The sequence below is a fragment of the Megalops cyprinoides genome, chromosome 5 (genome assembly GCF_013368585.1).
Source record: "Megalops cyprinoides isolate fMegCyp1 chromosome 5, fMegCyp1.pri, whole genome shotgun sequence".
Taxonomy (NCBI): domain Eukaryota; kingdom Metazoa; phylum Chordata; class Actinopteri; order Elopiformes; family Megalopidae; genus Megalops; species Megalops cyprinoides.
The window spans coordinates 29,433,003-29,451,901 of record NC_050587.1 but is presented as its reverse complement, the minus strand read 5'-3'; the positions used below and the strand labels follow the sequence as shown (position 1 = coordinate 29,451,901).

The 18,899-nt window shown below is 48.9% G+C and overlaps 1 protein-coding gene across 1 annotated transcript in view; it reads left to right on the top strand.

Moving 5' to 3' along the window:
* ttc28 (tetratricopeptide repeat domain 28) overlaps positions 1-18,899 on the top strand; it is a 151,408-nt gene that overhangs the window by 114,610 nt on the left and 17,899 nt on the right. The window contains exons 6-11 of the mRNA XM_036529823.1: positions 637-1,978; positions 4,416-4,939; positions 8,803-8,912; positions 11,787-11,916; positions 12,117-12,335; positions 14,844-15,021. Coding sequence (XP_036385716.1) covers positions 637-1,978; positions 4,416-4,939; positions 8,803-8,912; positions 11,787-11,916; positions 12,117-12,335; positions 14,844-15,021 — 2,503 coding nt within the window. The remainder of the gene's footprint in view (positions 1-636; positions 1,979-4,415; positions 4,940-8,802; positions 8,913-11,786; positions 11,917-12,116; positions 12,336-14,843; positions 15,022-18,899) is intronic.

The window sequence follows — 18,899 nt, the reverse complement described above, 5'->3', positions numbered from 1 at the left end:
GATTGTAATTATTATTTTATGGAAAGCAGAATGACAACAGAAAGCGACCCGGGGCTTGCCTAAGCAGTTCTCCAAGAAACAGGGAGGCGGTTGATGTGAGTCTTTTCACTGTGTAATGCTCTCGCTGTGCTTGAAGGCCTTTGTTTTCTGAGGGAGTGGGACCGGGGGATGCACCGTGGTAATTATCATTAGATTTTTGGATTTTTAATGTACTGGGTCTTGTTATTTACTGTTCTTAGCTCTAATCTTGTTTTCAAGGCTTTTGAAAGCAGCTGCCTATTCAGTTTAGCTTTCCTTTCTTTGTCTTCTGCCCTACAGAGAGTTCGCTGTTTCTGAGTTGTTTGTTGTTGGTTTAGAAACCTCCATAATAATAGCTATTCTCTGGGATTAGGGTCTCTAAACATGCTAATTAGCAGAAGAATTTTATTTTGCAGGTGCTGAGCAGATGATTCTACAGATAATTGTTTTAATGACATCTCTAATACTCTAATATCTAACTTTATTGTCTGTTTATTCTGTACATAGTCATAAACAGTGATTACTGGTGATTAGATATCGTTATGTTAGGTGTGGAATGTCATGTAAAAGAGCCAGAATTTTAATGTTGACCATGTTCTCTCTGTCCTCCTCTTGCAGGGATCATCCATCAGATGAAAGGAGATTATGAGACTGCACTGAAACTCCACAAAACTCATCTCTCCATCGCACAGGAGCTGAGTGACTACGCGGCACAAGGCAGGGCCTACGGCAACATGGGCAATGCCTATAACGCGCTTGGTATGTTTGACCAGGCTGTGCGCTACCACCGGCAGGAGCTGCAGATCTCCATGGAGGTCAATGACCGCGCCTCCCAGGCCTCCACCCACGGCAACCTGGCGGTGGCCTACCAGGCCCTGGGAGCCCATGACCGGGCCCTCCAGCACTACCAGAACCACCTGAACATCGCCCGCGAGCTTCGGGATGTCCAGAGCGAGGCCCGGGCCCTGGGCAACCTGGGCAACTTCCACTGCTCCCGGGGGGAGTTCCCTCAGGCAGTGCCCTATTACGAGCAGTACCTGCGCCTCTCCCCAGACCTCCAGGACATGGAAAGCGAGGGCAAAGTCTGCCATAACCTTGGCTACGCCCATTATTGCCTGGGCAACTTTCAGGAGGCCGTCAAGTACTATGAGCAAGACCTGGCTCTGGCTAAGGACTTGCATGACAAACTCAGTCAGGCTAAGGCCTACTGCAACCTTGGCCTGGCCTTCAAGGCCCTGGGCAACTTTACCAAGGCTGAGGAGTGCCAGAAGTACCTCCTCTCACTGGCCCAGTCACTCAACAACTCGCAGGCCCGCTTCCGCGCACTCGGAAACCTGGGGGACATCTTTGTTTGCAAGAAGGACGTGGGCGGGGCCATCAAGTTCTACGAACAGCAGCTTGCTCTGGCCCACCAGGTCAAAGAGCGTAAGATGGAAGCCTGCGCCTACGCCGCCTTGGGTGCTGCCTACCGGATGGTGCAAAAATTCGACAAGGCCCTGGGGTACCACACCCAGGAGCTGGAGGTCTACCAGGAGCTGGGGGACGTCCAGGGGGAGTGCCAGGCCCACGGGCACCTGGCGGCTGTCTACATGTCCCTTGGGAAGTACACCATGGCCTTCAAGTGCTACGAGGAGCAGCTGGAGCTGGGCCAGAAGCTGAAGGACCCCAGCGTGGAAGCGCAGGTCTACGGGAACATGGGCATCACTAAGATGAACATGAGCGTGATGGAGGAGGCCATCGGCTACTTCGAGCAGCAACTGGCCATGCTGCAGCAGCTGAGCGGCAACGAGGCTGTGCTGGACCGGGGCCGCGCCTACGGAAACCTGGGTGACTGCTACGAAGCGCTGGGCGACTACGAGGAGGCCATCAAGTACTACGACCAGTACCTGTCAGTGGCCCAGAGCCTGAACCGCATGCAGGACCAAGAGAAGGCCTACCGGGGCCTGGGGAACGGGCATAGGTCAGTGCTGGTTTGTGGTTCACCCTCTTCGCCTTGTGATGGTCAATCCAGGCGGGGGCCTGCTGAATCCTTCAGGCAAAGGTCTCACAGCATGGCCTTGATCTCAGAAAAATGCATTCAACTCCTCCACCCTGGAAATCCATACAGTAACTTGCTGTGAAAATCGCCATGAATAAATTCAACAGGACGCGACAGCTCAGGGTCATGCAGGCTTCTGCCTTGCATGCTGCGCCAGAAAGGTGGGATCTCCAGGTGGAGAGCAGTCCCTAGCGCTAAATGAGGGGTGTCAACTTACACAGTTTTTTTTACTCCTGCCACATTCAAATGCACTTGCCAGGTTTAAAATCGCCGTTTGCATTTTTGTTGAATTTTTTCAGGTCAGCTGCCCCTCACCTCACCCATATTTATATTTGTCAGAATGATGTGCGGTTTGAAAACTACCAAGACAAAGAAACTGAGGAGATCAAATGATGTGTGCTATAATAATGATTATGTGTGATAGGGCAAGACCATGTGTATATAGTTCTGTGGGGGGGTGTTTTTTCTTCAATATACGGTACACGAGTGTAAGCCCATGTATGCCCTGTTATAACAGATAAGGTTATCACAGACCTTATATGGTCACTGTTCAAAATGTTTACGAGGCCTAGCCAGGTGGTGGAAGTCGCATGCATGCATCTTGTATGCTCATTATATTTTAATGTAACACGGATGGTGTGCTGATCTGATCTCAGTCTTCAGCTTTAAACTTTAATTACTTAATGGGGCCAATTATGACATCCAATTGACCCAAATTACTATGCGCCCCAAGTTTTTTGCCAACTGGTGATTTATAGCGTTTTATAGTGTTTTGCAACCCTGGTCCTGAGCTCTCTGCTTAATTAGGTTGGTTGAGGTGTCGATAAAGTACGACTCTGATGCTGTCTCTTGGTAGGTAACTGCTTAAAGTACTTTGAGAAATCAGACATGTGTTTGTGGTCAAAGGAAGAAGAACGTAATGCACCTCTGTGTTAGAAAGACCATAAAAACACTACAGTGTTATGAAGACCTCTGAACTATACAGTTAATCAGGCCCTCATTGGCCAGAGGGCTGACATGAATAGCCGCGCACACTGTGGCTGACTGATTGAAGCCGTGGGACTGAGGTTCAGTCTGGATTGCATGTCACAATTTAATGTTTCCTATGCACGCAGGAATGAATTTTGGGATGTGACAGTACCACTTCAGTTCGGGAGCAGGCGGTGTCCTAAAAATAAACAGCAAATTGAAAACGCGGTTGTTTTGTATCTCTTGCAGCCTGTCTCCAGAGAGATTTCTCCCTCCTCGCACTTCCACCAGCTCGAGACACTCCTAAGCACAAGCCGCCAGAGTTTTATTAGCTATGCATGAGGAGAGAGCAGAGCAGTGATTGACGAAGCCGCCACTCTGAGCGTGCCGCTGAGTGCAGCGGCGCGGGCGGGCGTCCCCTCCGCCAAACCTGTCCCCACGTTTGTTATCTCCCTCTCCGGCACCCCACCCCCCACCCGCTTTGACTTATTTTGCGTGGACTTTTTTTTTTTTTGGTCCCCAACAAACACAGAAAGATGAGGAACGCCAGGCCTGTCAACTGATGGAGAGGTGTCGGTGGGCGAACCCCCTGTCCACAGCGCGCCATCCATCAGTGTAAACCCCCCCCCCCCTCCCCGACGTCCCCCTGGGGCGCAATGGGACGGTAAATTATGTTGTCAGCGGCACAATGTGCCCCGCTTCCCCCCTCGGTAATGACGTTACCCCGATACGGCGGGGGGAGGAAAAATAAACATGCGCTCATTAAGGGGAAGAATTAAAAGGCTGTTGTTTCAATTCGTATTGAAATGAGGCCCAGCCATTCGCGAGAGCAGGGGATGTCAGCACAATTCCGGCTGACAAAACAACAAGGCGCGCTGCCGATGCATAACCTTTATTCTCCCTTAATAACTAACGTGTACCGGCGCTGTATGTGTCAATTAAATAATGGCGGTCGCATAATTCCCGTGATTCGAGATAAGGAGAGGCAGGGGGAGAAGGGCACTGGAGACTGCAGGAATGTGAAGCGCGGTGGCTCTGTGGTCTGTGGTGGCTCAGTGCTACATTCTTTATTTTGTCTTGAGAGTCTTTTATTTGCGGTTAGGCTGTGTTGAAGTTCTATGGTCACACTGCTGTACCCCATTTAAAAGTGCTGTGCACATGCAGCTAGGATTCTTGGGAAGTGTAGTTCGCATATTGGGCACTGCATTGTGTAAATATGCAGAGCAGATCATATGGCTTTTGTTTGCCAGACTGTTTCTCAATCTGTTACGGTAGAAGCAGTTATAGTATTTAAGCAGTATAAAATGAGAAATGTCACCGTATGGAGTAATGTTTTTACGATACGTCTGTGAAGAAGCCATTGGGTCTTACTCTTTATCGCTCCCTGCAGGGCGATGGGCAACCTGCAGCAGTCGCTGGTGTGCTTTGAGAAGCGGCTGGTGGTGGCCCATGAGCTGGGGGAGTGTGGCAACAAGGCGCAGGCCTATGGGGAGCTGGGCAGCCTGCACAGCCAGCTGGGCAACTACGAGCAGGCCATCTCCTGCCTGGAGCGGCAGCTGGGAATCGCCCGCGATACCAAGGACCGACTGCTGGAGGGCGACGCTAGCTGCGGCCTGGGCGCCGTCTACCAGCTGATGGGCGAGCACGACACGGCGCTGCAGTACCACCAGCTGGACCTGGAGATCGCCGAGGAGACGTGCAGCGCCGGGCGGCAGGGCCGGGCCTACGGCAACCTGGGCCTCACCTACGAGTCGCTGGGCAACTTCGAGCGGGCCGTGGTGTACCAGGAGCAGCACCTGAGCATCGCGGCCGAGACCAACGACCTGGTGGCCAAGACCCTGGCCTACAGCAGCCTGGGCCGCACGCATCACGCCCTGCAGAACTACTCCCAGGCTGTCATGTACCTGCAGGAAGGTGAGGGGAGAGGGGTGGAATTATATGGTCAGGGGGGTGGGGTTACATGGGGTGGGGTAGTGGATGTCCTTGTGGATTGATTGGGTGTACGTGTGCATATGTCTTCTGTGTACATGTCTTGGGGTCTCTGGTGGGGTATGCAGGAGGTATAGCACATCCTTGTGTGTACAGTATTAACACGTATGTGTGTAGATTTGTACATGCACATACATGCAGATTTTGTACAAGTATTATACATGAAAGCTACACATGCAGCTTCCCATGGTAGTAGGTAATTGTGTTTATGAGGGTGATCGTGCATGGATGTTGAGCTATTTGTAGTGTCGCTTCAATATAATCACAATTATCTGGGTACACTCTTCAGTGTAGCATTAGATAAGCTGTGAAAACAGCATGAGATTGACCCTGTGGTCTAGTAACTCAGGTTTCCCAGGTTGCATTGTTTTACAGATTTGCAGAAATGGCCTCTTTATTCAGGTACTAGCAGAAAGGAAAATACAGCAAAGGGTGAAATTGTAGCATGCCATGTGGTTTCTATTGAAGGACAACATTCAATTCCACACATGCATTAAAAACCGTGACCGCTGCTGTTTGTACAAGATGTCAGGACACGTGTCAAAGCAATTATTTTCTAAAGCTTGCTTGGATTGGCTGAATTATTTTCCAAAGCTTGCTTGGGTTGGTTGAATTATTTCAAAATGTTTGTTTGTGTATGAAAGGCATTGTATTGCGGGAATATTGTTCATTTTCTTTTCCAGGGTTTTTGCCTTGTGATTCAGAGTGTGACCAAGCTCTAAGTTGTAAATGACTTGTTAAAAGCCGTCATCTGTATACTCCAAAAAGGTGAATGGGCTCTTGATGATAATGATGGATTCTACTCCACAATAGACCACTTCAGTATACAGTATACTCCACTGGTGCTATTTTTGACTAATATTGTGATTTGACTGGTTCAAGTGCACCCAGGCCTCTGACGGTTTACCTTGTACCAGTAGTTATTGAACGTGAATAGCTAGCTGGGAATAATAATGAGAATAATAATTCATTCTGATGTGTAAATGCTGATGTGTAAATGCTTGCTAAGTCCAACCAGGCGCTTTCCCTTGGTTTGATTTTCTCATTGCTTTTATGTAACCTGAATTTGAACGCATAGACCCTCTGTGAAGGACTCCAGTGCATGTCCTGTTTCTTTGTGTTCACAGACCTGTGACCCAGGGTGAACAGCGTTATCTCATTTCCTCTCAAAGTCAGTGTGCATGTCAGCTCCACCACTCATCAGCCACACACCTCAGACACCCCTTCTAAAGGGGACAGGCAAAGCCCCACCTGTTGCAGACCAGCGCTACAGTTAGCTGTCAGTCTGAGATCAATGAGGGGTGTGTAACCTCGAGGGACTGCCTGCCCCCCCTGTTCCGCCCTGCCCCACATCCCCCATTAATCATACGACCACCCTCCTGCTGGTGCCCCCAACCCCTTTTTCCTTGCTTGCTCGAAAGTCACCAGAAACTTGGATCGTAGCATAGAAAGGCCAAGAGAGGCCAGCCACGTGAGAGATAGATGGGCCGTGGGCCACTCTTTCTGCACTTGCTTTGAGAAGACCACACCCCCTCCCCTTTGCTGACAGCCAATTAGTTCCGAGTACTGTATCTTGCCCAGATGTGAAAAGCCTGTGAAGTTTTTTTTTTCTGTTTTTCCTTCGCCCCGTCTTTTTCTTTTTTTTTTTTACCACCTTCTCCCACCTGTTTCGTTTTTTCACAGCGGTGTGCGTGAGCACACGGGGTGAAATGCACTCGAGGGGACTAATTAGGTCAGCCGTTCCACTCGAGTGACCGAGGTGTCGCGGGAAAAAGAGCAGTTCAGGTAGCCACGCTGGCAGGGAGAGGGAAGCTAGGAAGATCGCTGTGATGTTTTTAATATTTTTCAGTCATGTGACTTATACTTAGATTTTTCCTGCTGTACGTTTCCCCACTTCGCTGTTTGTGTGTCCTTATTTCTGTGCTCACGTGTTTATTGTGGATAGGAATACACATCCCTGAGTGTGCGTGTGTTTCTTGTTTGCAAATGAGTTTGCCTGTGTGTGTCTCTTTTTATTTCATATATGTATGTGTGTGTGTGTGTGTGTGTGTGTGTGTCTGTGTGTAAGCAAGTGTATATGTGTGTAGACAGTTCATACTTTTCCCCCCTGGGCTCGGCAGAATAACTTAAACAGCTGTCAGAAGACCTTTAAAGTGTTTGTGAGTTCCTTTTCAAGCTGATATCAACAGTCATGTCATATCCAGCTACAGAGCATGCCTGCAGAGATAGAGGTTGGAGGGAAGGAGAGAGTCTTGATTTTGTTTTGTACCAGCTATGGTTAGCAAATGGTCTGGCAAAACTCGTCTGTGTCTGTAATGCCAATTACAGTTTCCTTTGATTTGTATTTATTGAGAGAGATACAGAGAGAAGGAGAGGGAGAGAGGAAAAACAAACAGAGACCAAGAGCAAGACAGAGATGGGGTACATGGCGATAGCAAGAGTGGATGAGTGTGGGATGAGCAGGAGAGAGCGAGAGAGAGAGAGAGAGAGAGAGAGAGAGCACAGATGATAAGAGGCCACATCGAATGAAAAGATGATTTCACTGGCTCTGAGTCCTAATGAGACCTAAGCACAACCTTGTCCTGACAGCGCTTCCAAAGTGTGCGAGATGAAAAGGGTTCAGAGAGAAGTAGAGGAGTGTAAGGAGGGAGGGAGCAAGCGAGCGAGAGGGAGAGGCGTGCGCTGCAAACTTCAAAGCGACAGCGCTGTAGTGTGAGTGTGCTCTGAGGGTCTTGAGTGCTACTGAAACGGCTGCCTGATGGCAGGGCCTTTGGGAAAACCATTAGACTCTCCATCTCCTTTTCTTTTCTTGGTCCCTCAGAACATCCTGTTTGCTAAGAATATGTACTGCTGTTTGCAGCTGTGTTTGCAAAGCTATTCCATTTGGACTTCTCTGGCCATCGTACCAGCATGACAAGGCACTGTATTCGGTTCTGTAATCTCATAGAGAATGGCAGGACAAGGAGCAGGAGGCATCCCACCCCTGACACCAGTGTTGCTCGCCATTCTCAGGGGAGATCATGGTTGAAGCAGAGCTGGAAGTGGAATACTAGAATTTCATTCTTTTAGTGCTTATGTCCCCAAATTGGGATTTTTATTCTTTGCACCTGTGAACTACACCTAAAACATAGCTATTCAGCACATGCAAAGAAGAAATGAGTGTCTTAAAAATGATAGATACAATCTGGATATTTAAAAATGAAGATACAGCTGCACCTGCTTCTGTTTCTGGACAGTGTTTTGTCCAGTAAAAACGATGTGCAGGTGCACGTAGGTGAAAGGGTAGGTATGCACTGGAATTTCACAATTACATTATGGGGGTCTGGTCAGGGGTTTTCGGTTTTGTGCGGATTTACCAGTGGAAGGAGGCTGCAGACTCTGCATTCACCCACAAATGTTGCCTCACCCCTGATCTCAGTAACATTTCCATAGCATGAGTAATTTTTGAAATTATTGAAAAAAAATCGAAATTTCCATTGAGGAAATGTGAGTGGGTGTGCATGCAAACATGTAAGTGTTTGCCACTAAGTCTGTAAGCATCCTTTGCCAGGAGGTCATCTTATGTCCATCAGACAGGCGTGTGTTTGTTTGTGTGTGTTTGTGTTTGCCCAATACCATCATCGTGATCATTAATATTGATTTCCCGGGTACACAGGTTTGAGTTGCCTGACAGATATTCAGTACTAAGTCCGTGTGTGTATGTGTGTGTGTGTGTGTGTGTGTGTCTTCTCTTGCTGAGTTCCTGAAGCTAAAACCCTCCTCCTCCTCCTCCCCCCTCCCCCCATTAGGGCTGCGCCTGGCAGAACAGCTGGGCCGACGTGAAGACGAAGCCAAGATCCGCCATCGTCTGGGCCTGTCGTTGTGGGCCAGCGGCAACCTGGAAGAAGCCCAGCACCAGGTACTGACCCGAACCCATCTCCCCAGCAGCTGGCCCCTGCAGTGGGGCAGTGAGCTGGACTGATACCAGAAACATGTCAATGAGCTCTCACACACAAACAGATTTTACTCAGATCTAGCTGCAGGTGTGTGTTTGTGTTCATGTACATGGGTGTACGTACATACATGTTTATTTGTGTGCATATGTGTATATGTACACTCCTGCTTGTCTTTGCGCATGTGTGGGTCTGTGTGCATGTGTGTGTTTGTGTTTGTTGTATGTGTGTGTGCGTGTGTGCGTGGGTGTGTGTGTGTGTGTATGTGTGCATGTATGAAGGTGTATGCACATGCATGTGTGTTTGTATGTGTACTTGTGCGCGTGGGTCTACAGCCGGTCAGGCTGTGAAACAGCTGCCATGACCTCCATCTCCCTCCCTCATGCTGAGCCGAAGAGGCCCGGCTGTCATCCTTCTGTTTCTCCATCACTGGGGGACAGACAGAGAGGGTCAATACTGTGCTCTGTGAGCACACCTACCTTCCACTTTAACTCTAACTGCGTCACTGCCGCTCTCATCTTCAACAGCAGACCCCCATCAGCAGACGCTTTACCTCCGTGCAAATGCGATGCCACACTCTTTGTGTAGGTCTGATCCTGCATGAAGGAGACTTACAGCTCAGAATTCTGCTCTCCGGTCACACAAACACTGACTCCTCTTTGTTTCTCTGAAACCTGTCTGTGATCTTTCCTCTCAAGTGATATTGATACATTACAATACATCCCAGTGACACGTTACGTTACATTTATTCATGTCCGTAATTGTTATTGATGTCCATATATGATGAAACGTGTCTCTGATTAACATGATTTCACTTGTGAATGTATGTCACTAGTAAATTATTCTGCATACATTATAAAATATATCAGTTATTGCTGTTTTAATTTCAATTTTATGCATAAAATGCATAAGTGAGAAAGCCCTTCACAGATTTTTTTAATGTTACTGTGTATTCTGCCATGAATTTGTATGAGGTTACATGTGTGAATTTATTACAGTGAGAACACATTACAGTGAGTGTCTGTTGTTAATGATGTAGTAGTTGTAGTTGTAACAGTGGGAGCATGAACACTGTCTTTGTGCAGCACTTACATCATTGATTCTGCTTACAGAGTCTGCTCAGAGATCAGCTGCATCGTCTTCCTCTGCCGTCTTTGCATTCAGTCCCACTCTCTGAGCGGCTTTGATATTTAGCGCACGTAGCTCGCCAACTGGGGGACGACTTTGTGTCCCCTGTTTTCGATATCAGGACTTTCTTCTCTTTAAGTCTTTGACTTTAAGTGTCCCCTCCAGCACTTTTGGGATTGTTTTCTGTTTGTAATCTGAGGCGGGTTGCGTCAGGTCACCTGCGGGTCCGGCTGCAGAGATTGGTTTCTATGTTCAAGGGTGTGAAATTGGGAGGGGAGCTCTTAGATGGAATGGGACCTGATGGGAATGGGACCTGTGCCACGCCCCTCTCTCAGAACACTGAGGCACTGTCCTCTACACCAGAGCAGCACTGACACACAGTGCTGTATATCGAAGCAGCACTGACACATAGTGCTGTACATCGGAGCAGCACTGACACAGTGCTGTATATCGAAGCAGCACTGACACACAGTGCTGTATATCGAAGCAGCACTGACACAGTGCTGTATATCAGAGCAGCACTGACACACAGTGCTGTATATCGGAGCAGCACTGACACACAGTGCTGTACATCAGAGCAACACTGACACACAGTGCTGTATATCAGAGCAGCACTGACACATAGTGTTGTATATCGGAGCAGCACTGACACACAGTGCTGTATATCGGAGCAGCACTGACACAAAGTGCTGTACATCGGAGCAGCACTGACACAGTGCTGTATATCGGAGCAGCACTGACACACAGTGCTGTACACCAGAGCAGCACTGATACACTGCTGTGCAGCAGAGCAGCACTAACACACAGTGCTGTACACCAGAGCAGCACTGACACACAGTGCTCCATACTGCAGTACTCCTGACACTTGTCTCTGCATCAGCATATTCTAACTATGTATGAATGCAGGTGTTGTCCCCTGCAGCAGGTAGTTTGCTGTTCCCTAGGCATGTGGCTTGTGATTGAAATACACACGTGTGGCGCACGCGTGGTGCACATATCGCCGACAGAGTGCTGGGCCACACCCCCGCACGCTGGAGCATTCCACACTTAATCGGTTACAGGCTGACCCGGGCGGATGCTGACGAAGGCGTCCCGGCTGAGCGTGCCTGCAGTCCCGCCCCGCAGACCTCCGCCGCCTCATTACCTCCGGTCCGACGCATTCGGCCAATCACAGGAGAGCTGCTCGAGGACGTCTCGTGTCCGGTTTGCCGGTCGCGGTGCGATTGGCAGGTTCTTTAAAAAAGGCCAACAAGGAAAAAAAAAAAGAAAAAGAAATCAATAAAACTCCCATGAGTCAGCTGTCTTAGTCTGGATGGCTCATTTGTTCTAATCCCCCCCCACCCTCCCTCACACACATCATCGCCACTCTTGGTTTATGCTCCGTCATAATGCGCTGATCTCCTTAAGCGCAACCGAACCCCATTCGTCAGACCTTAACAAAACTTTTGTCAGGGAAAGGTCGTTTCTGAGTCACTCGCTTCCGTCAGTGCCGTTTGATCTCTCGTCTCGGTGTGCAACAGATGAAAAGGGGAGGGGATGGTCCGTTCTGATAGCCCTGCCTTGTTCCGTGCACCGTTGCCGAGACCAGTCTCTAGTGAGGAGGCTTGCTGCCCTCTGGTGGCCCCACTGTAGTACTTCTCAGCGTGCTCATATTAGGTTGTGCTGCCTGTGAGCAGTCTCTGATTGACGCTGTGGGTTTTCTTCCCTCACAGCTCTATCGAGCGTCGGCGCTGTTCGAGACCATTCGCCACGAGGCCCAGCACAGCACGGACTACAAGCTCTCCTTGTTTGACCTGCAGACGTCATCTTACCAGGCGCTGCAGAGGGTCCTCGTCAGCCTCGGTAAAGTCACCCTTCCCTCTGACTATCTCTCGCTCCCAACCTCTCTGACTTGCTCTTTGTTTCTTTCTATCCATCATAGGCCTTGTGCAAACCAGCAGTAATTACACATCTCTTAATTATAAAAAATCATGTTTTTTTGTTTTTTACAGTAGTCATTACCTCACTGGTGTGTCTGCCTGCATCTGTCACCCTCTGTGCAGGTCACCATGACGAGGCCCTGGCCGTGGCGGAGAGAGGCCGAACCCGGGCCTTCGCGGACCTGCTGGTAGAGCGGCAGACTGGCCAGCAGGACTCGGACCCTTACACCCCGGTCACGGTGGACCACATCCTGGACACGGTCAACGGCCAGCGGGCCCTGGTGCTCTATTTCTCGCTGGCCGCCGGATACCTGTACAGCTGGCTGCTGGCGCCAGGGGCAGGTGAGGGCAGAGAGCGGGCCTACATGGGAAACAGTTATGCACCTTATTTTGAGGGAGGTGTGGGATAAAATTTAAGCGTACGTGTGTGCATTTGTGTGTGTTTGTGTGCGTGCCCTCATTGTCTTTTATTTACAGAGCATTGTGACTGAGTAGGGCTATCATGTTGAAAGGAAAAAAAAAGATTAGACCAGCTAATCAACTGTTATTCATAACTTGTTTTCAGAATTCATCAGAATGCAATAACTACATTTCAAACAATGCATACATTGTTTATTTGATGGAATAGTAAGGAATGGCAGCAGCTGAGTGATTGTGCTGATGATTAAGCTGGCATTTCTAAATAACGGTAAATATTTGTTATGCGGTCAGGATCGCTGTTGAAACAGACCGAGGATGAAGCGGTTGTTTCTGAGTGGACTGAAAAATGAGTGACTGTTTTGGTTCATTTAGACCTGAGTGTTAGAGAAACAGTGTCACAGTCCACATGAGTGAGCTGTCAGGGGTGTTTGGCGCTCTCGGGGCGAGGCGCCGTGCGAACGCGAGTGTGTGTTTATCTGGGTTCAGTGAAGAGATCACCCTGCGGGGGAGGGGAGGGGAAAGGAGAGGAGGGGAGGGGGAGGACGAGGCTCCGCACTGGTGGGGGTGCCAGACAGAAACAGCACCAGGCCGGCCTCACAGATGAGCAGGTCAGCGGGGCCAGCCTGTGGGCTGCTGGGTGACAGTCTGGTCCTTCTGCTGGACCAAACGGTGACCCGGGCAGCTTATACACATCCACACACACTTTCACAGCTTACACACACGTACACTCACATACACACACACACACACACACACACACACACACACACACACACACACACACAGATATAGAATATAACTGTAGGCCTTGCATGTAGGCATGTACACATGCACACACATAGACACACTCACACACACATACACACATACAAATGGTCCCCACATACATACATGTACATACATAGATTCGAGATTCACACGCACACATTTGTACTCTTTGTTTGAATCCACATATATGCATAAAAATTAGAGGAAAGAATTTAGGTCCAGGATGTTAGATGCTGCTGTTATGTTAGCAACCGCATGGTACACACTACAGAATCATGCTCATGTGTGCTTAGGCGTGCATGTATTACTATTACACGTGAACAGACTTTCATTAATCATTGTGGCGGCAATATGTTGCCAGCGATTTGGTTTTTCTCTTGGTTCTTCCCTTACAGACACACACACACACACGAACGCATTGGCACACCCATCATTAGATACTAACGCTGGGTTCAGCCTCGCGTCATCTCGCTGTTCCCCCCTGCATCTCGCTGCCCGCTGGCTGTTGAATCGGGCAAAAAGCTGCAAATTAACACAAAGTGGCAGTGCCACCTGCTTCTCTGCTGCCAGTGACGCTAGCCTCCACCCCTCCAACCCCCCTACTGCTAACCAAGCATGGCAGAGGCATCGCCCATTCAGCGCACACACAGACATGCACACACACACAGACACGCAGACTCATGTGCGCACATACACACGCACGCACACACACAGACATGTACACCAGTCGCAAGCGGAGAATAAACCCTTACTTCTGCATCCTCGTAACCTACTTCTCTCAATCGCACCAGAGAGAGAGAGGGAGAAAGAGAGCGGGAGGGAGGTTTTTGACCTCCACAGCATTTGACGGACAGCTCTGTGAGGTGCGGCCCTGTTAGAGACGGCGTCCTTCACCCTCTCTTCTGCTGACAGCATCAGTAAATCAGACTGTATATGATCTTTATTTGGATTTTGGAGACATTGGGAGACACGTAACCCTCAACTGCTGTTTGTTTTAGCAGCTACCTGTGTTTGTGGTGCAGAGCACATTTGTCATCTCTGTTTTGTCTCTCTATTCTGTGTCCACTGCTCCACGTGTTTATGCTCCAATGTGTTTAGATTATTTTCTCCTCACCAAACTCCTTAGCAGGCCCCTACTCTCTTGTCAGATGCCCTTAGAATTTGTCTGACCTCTGTAATTCATCTATGCAACTGGATATTTAATTGATTTATTGAGGAAAACTGTTATACCCAGGACATCAAGAGCAGCGCACCACAAGGGATTTGAACCCAGAAGCACCAGGGACAGAGTCCAAAGTTATATACAAAGGCTGGTGAACCTGTGTTATTGGAGAGCTGCAGGTTTGCTGTTGTTTTTGTTCCTTGGCACAAGAGACTCGCCCCATCTGCTGCTCCAGGTGTTGATCAGCCAAACGGGATACCATCCAGTCATGCAGTTAGCATTATAAGTTATGGTGCAAGGTACAGCAAAAACTAGCAGACCCTGCAGGCCTCCAGGATCATGGTTTCACCATCCTTGCTCTGAATACTACACCATATGTGTACACAACATTCAGACGTGGCTCAGGACTCACGGCTCCATTGTGTGTAGTGAGTAGCGAAGACCACCTCCTTCCCTCTGGAACTGAATTCATTGCTGCATGTCTCTCTTGTCTGCCCCAGGTATCCTGAAGTTCCACGAGGTGTACCTGGGAGAGGGGATGTCAGAGAGCGGGGCGTCGGAGTTCCAGGAGGGTGGAAGCGGCGGCGGTCTGCAGGGCGGAGGCGGTGGGGGCTCTTCGCTGGAGCAATACATCGCGAGTGCCCGGGAGGCCCTGGGTGTGGACTCCTACTACAGCAGGTGAGCCACGCCCCCTGTTGGTGGACAGGATTGCGGATTGTGAGGGGGTGGAGCAGCTCCGTCTCAAAGTCTAACCCCGTGGCTGAGTACGCATATCAAATCAGGTCGTGTTAACTTCCCGCCAATCGCGGTGCCGCAGAGGGACTGGGCATCATAAAGGAATCAGGGCGAGACTAACAGCAGTCCCCACTGGCCCCCACACTGGCGGCTTATTTACAGCAAGGTCCCGCCCTGCTTACAGTCCAATTAAGAACAGAGGGAGAGAGAAGGGCAGAAGGGACGATGCCAACAGCTGCTCCCAATAAGTGGTAAGAGAGTGTGCTGCTCCTAAATATATCTTGATGGATGGCACTATGTTGGTTTGTAGCGGTGAACACAGCCAAATATGCCCCCCAGCGCTTACACTCTGCAGTGTTCCCTGGGAAAACTGTGGTACTTATCATCTGTGCGGGAGTCTGTGTGTATGTGTGTGTGGTTTGTGGGGGAGGCCGGAGAACGCTAAGGGGGCAACAAGACATCTCGTGTGGCGAGGACAGGAAACTTAATCCAGGTGATTGTTGGAACAAAGCTCTCGCATTTTCTGAGATGGCACTTTCATATGTGTCTGGCAGCTGCTCCCTAACAGGCGTCAGAACTACAAGACCGTCAGAGCTTTGGTTTCGCCGGGATCGTGGGTGGCCAGCGCTCGCTCTCTGAAATGGAATTGCGTCATCCATGGGGACATACTGGAGTCGCTTTCAAGTGCAAGAGTACTTCCTGTGGAACAGGAGAGGAGGGCTCCAGGGTGGAGAAGAAGAGAGAGAGAGAGAAAGAGAGAGAGCCTAACTGACATTACTGCATGACAGCCAGTGTCTGTGTCCTTTTCTCTTATGCTCCTCTGCGGTAACACTTCTGTGGAAACTGTCTCCCTGCTATCACTTTCATCCTGAGTGAAAATGATTCACTACATGCAACAGAAAGAGGAAAGAGTGGGAAAGTATGAAGCAGGGATGAAGTGACGTGAATCGTGAGAAGCTGTGTGTAAGAGCTTAGCGAAAGAGCTCAGCATAGCAAAACACAGGCCTCAGTCAACATTTGTACTTAATTTTGACTGGGTAAAAGGCATGTGTCACTGACAGAAAGTAACACTTGCGTGGAGTCATGAGTCAGAGTTGAGGATAAGTCTTGAATGAAACCAGGCCACTGTTTGCAGTTGTATCAGTGCTGTAAGCTTCCAGACTCCTGTACTTGGGGATGCTTTAATGAACTATCCTGCAGACGGTTGGTTTCATCCGGCCCTGTTAAGTGATTATTTAGCGGTTGACTGAGAGGCTGCGGGCTCTCCTTTCTGCTTGGTTGAGTGCAATATGCCACCTCTGAATCCTCCATCCATTCACCACAGAAAGAGAGCGAGAGCTTCTGGGACAGACCATGTTGGATAAGTGAGAGAGATACTACTCTGTTCAACAGCATTATCCCCCATCACATGCTTGGTTGATAGTCACCGTTCAGCACAGACTTCATATCTCAACTGTAAAGATGGCTCTTATAATACATCATGATTGTGACTATAGCACTGATTGTACCTACACTGTGATTACTGGACAGACAAACCCAGACTAGATTGTACATGTAGGTACTACATAACACAATGAGTGTGCACCACCACTATGAGTCAGTATAGCTCCCCTGAGCTCCTCTTCCTGCACATAAGCAGGCCACCCTCTGAAGAGGAGCTCCCATCCCCAGCCTGCTGCCTGAGGCCCCTCCGCTCTCCCCAGAGGTCTCTCTCCATCTCTGCGGCATCCTCGCACAGTCCCTGGCCCTTGGAAAACATCAGGCTGCTCTAATTACAAATTTGGGACTGAAGAAAAAAAAAGCACTCCCTCAAAGGCCTTGAACGTCAATCCGCCCGAGGAACCAGGAGCGGTTTGAGGTTTCACAGCGGCGAACTCCAGCCTAATATTCACCCGCAGGCTCTCCAGGCCAGCGCCCACTGACGCCACCAGATTCGCACTAAATTACCCTTTCCCCGGGTATCCGCTTGCAGTCTTACCCCATCTAAGGCTCAGCTCAAAAGCTCGAAATTTCCTAATTTAGCACGTCTGGGATTGCCAACCACAGCAGCTATGTCTTTTATTTGTGTGTGTGTGTGTGTGTGTGACTTCCAGTTCTGTGAAATGGGTCTCCCGCTATTAGAATATGATGATGGATTAACTTCAATCACCTAAATTGAAGGTAAATTGAAGGGGAAGTGTTTTTTTGTCGGGGAATGAATGCGTTGGGAAGGACTGTGCGTGAAACCAATCTGACAGTATAAGGAAGGATATTTTCCGCAACGAGAAACGGCGACCGCACTCGAAAAAGAGACCTTTGCACATTTCTCGGCAGTAAAGTCATATTTTCCTGCCTCTTGGGAGGAGAGGCTTACACGCTGGCGTCTGGATGCGTTGCGAGCCTGCAGCCGCTGTGTGTGGTGTCGGCAGGACCCCCCTCCTCCCCAAAATTCCATGGTAGACATAGAAGTTAGCATAACCCCACTTGTGGCGCTGGGTTTTTTGGAAACAGGTTGCCCTCCACAGGTTCTATGCGAGTTACTGCGAGTGCGAATATCAATACACTGTGACGTGACTGTGTTAATGTTGCAGCTGCCACTGCAGAAATGTCCCGTTCTTCTATCAATCCCCACTTTGCATCAGTCAGGGATTCGCAGGAGGGAACGCTGGCACATCTTGCCAGAAAACAAATGTGGGGCACGGTTTGAATGCAAGCAAAACCTCAGGGGGAGCTAAAAATAAAAATGACCTCTCGCGTTTGCCAGAGATGAGCTGAAAAAACGGAGCGGTAATTAAAGGCATGTCTCGGAGGTATAGTGGCTAATTAGGACTCCTGCATTGTGTCTGTGAGAAGCAGGGCCTTCACTGGTCAGAGGCAGAACCAGTGGAGTCTGAAATGCTTTGTAACTCACCGGCTTGATCGTGAATGTAATTTTATGGCTGTGCTAATCGTGCAGGACTTTTATGGAAGTAGTGTTGAGTGTGAGCTTTAGCTCCTTGCTGAAGCAGGTATCCATGTTTTTTAAGTGCAAGTTAATTCAGTCAGTCACTTAGTAGAACTGTTAATTGCAAATAAGGTTGATTCTTAAATGTTGATTGTGTTGTCATGTGTGAATGATTTAATGGTCAGCATAGATAGTGATAGTGAAGATAACAAAGTGTAGCAGCCTTGACTACAGTAAGAGCCTTTTTCACAGGGGCTTGGATCCTTGGCCCTCAGCACACTAACATCAGCCTGGAGACCACTGTGTCAAACTCCATTCTACAAGGGCTGGGTGCCATTGTAAGAGCTCTGGACTTCACTTCCCATGAGTCCCTCTGTTTTGAGCTCAGACCTGATGTTTGCTACAGCCTCCTGTTTTTGTTTTTAGCAAATTATATGTCCCAGCTGAAGACTGTGTCTTGAAGATTTTTTTTTTTTTTTTATTGCTGTGCATTTAGTGAAATGTGTATGTGTTAATATATGTTACCAATTAATAGTTGATATTCCAGCCTCAGTCTGTGTTTCATATCATTCTCAAGCTATGCCTGGTACAAGAGTTTTATCAGGAAAATATTAATAAAATCACGTTCGCTCATCTGGTCATGCAAAGTTGGCCCTACCCTTCTTGGCATCCTGTTTAATAAACCAAACCCGTTTGCCCATTGGGCAAATATAATTAGCATTCTCTAGCAGTGGAAAGAGAAAGGCATTCTGGGAAGCTTAATGGCATGCCTGTTCAGTCATAGCATAATAATATGATCAGATGACCTCTGCACCGAAGCAGCAGGACAGTGTGAATGCGCTGAACAGAATTTCCACTAGCCCTTCATTAGCGTTGCACCTTCAACAATGACTCACAG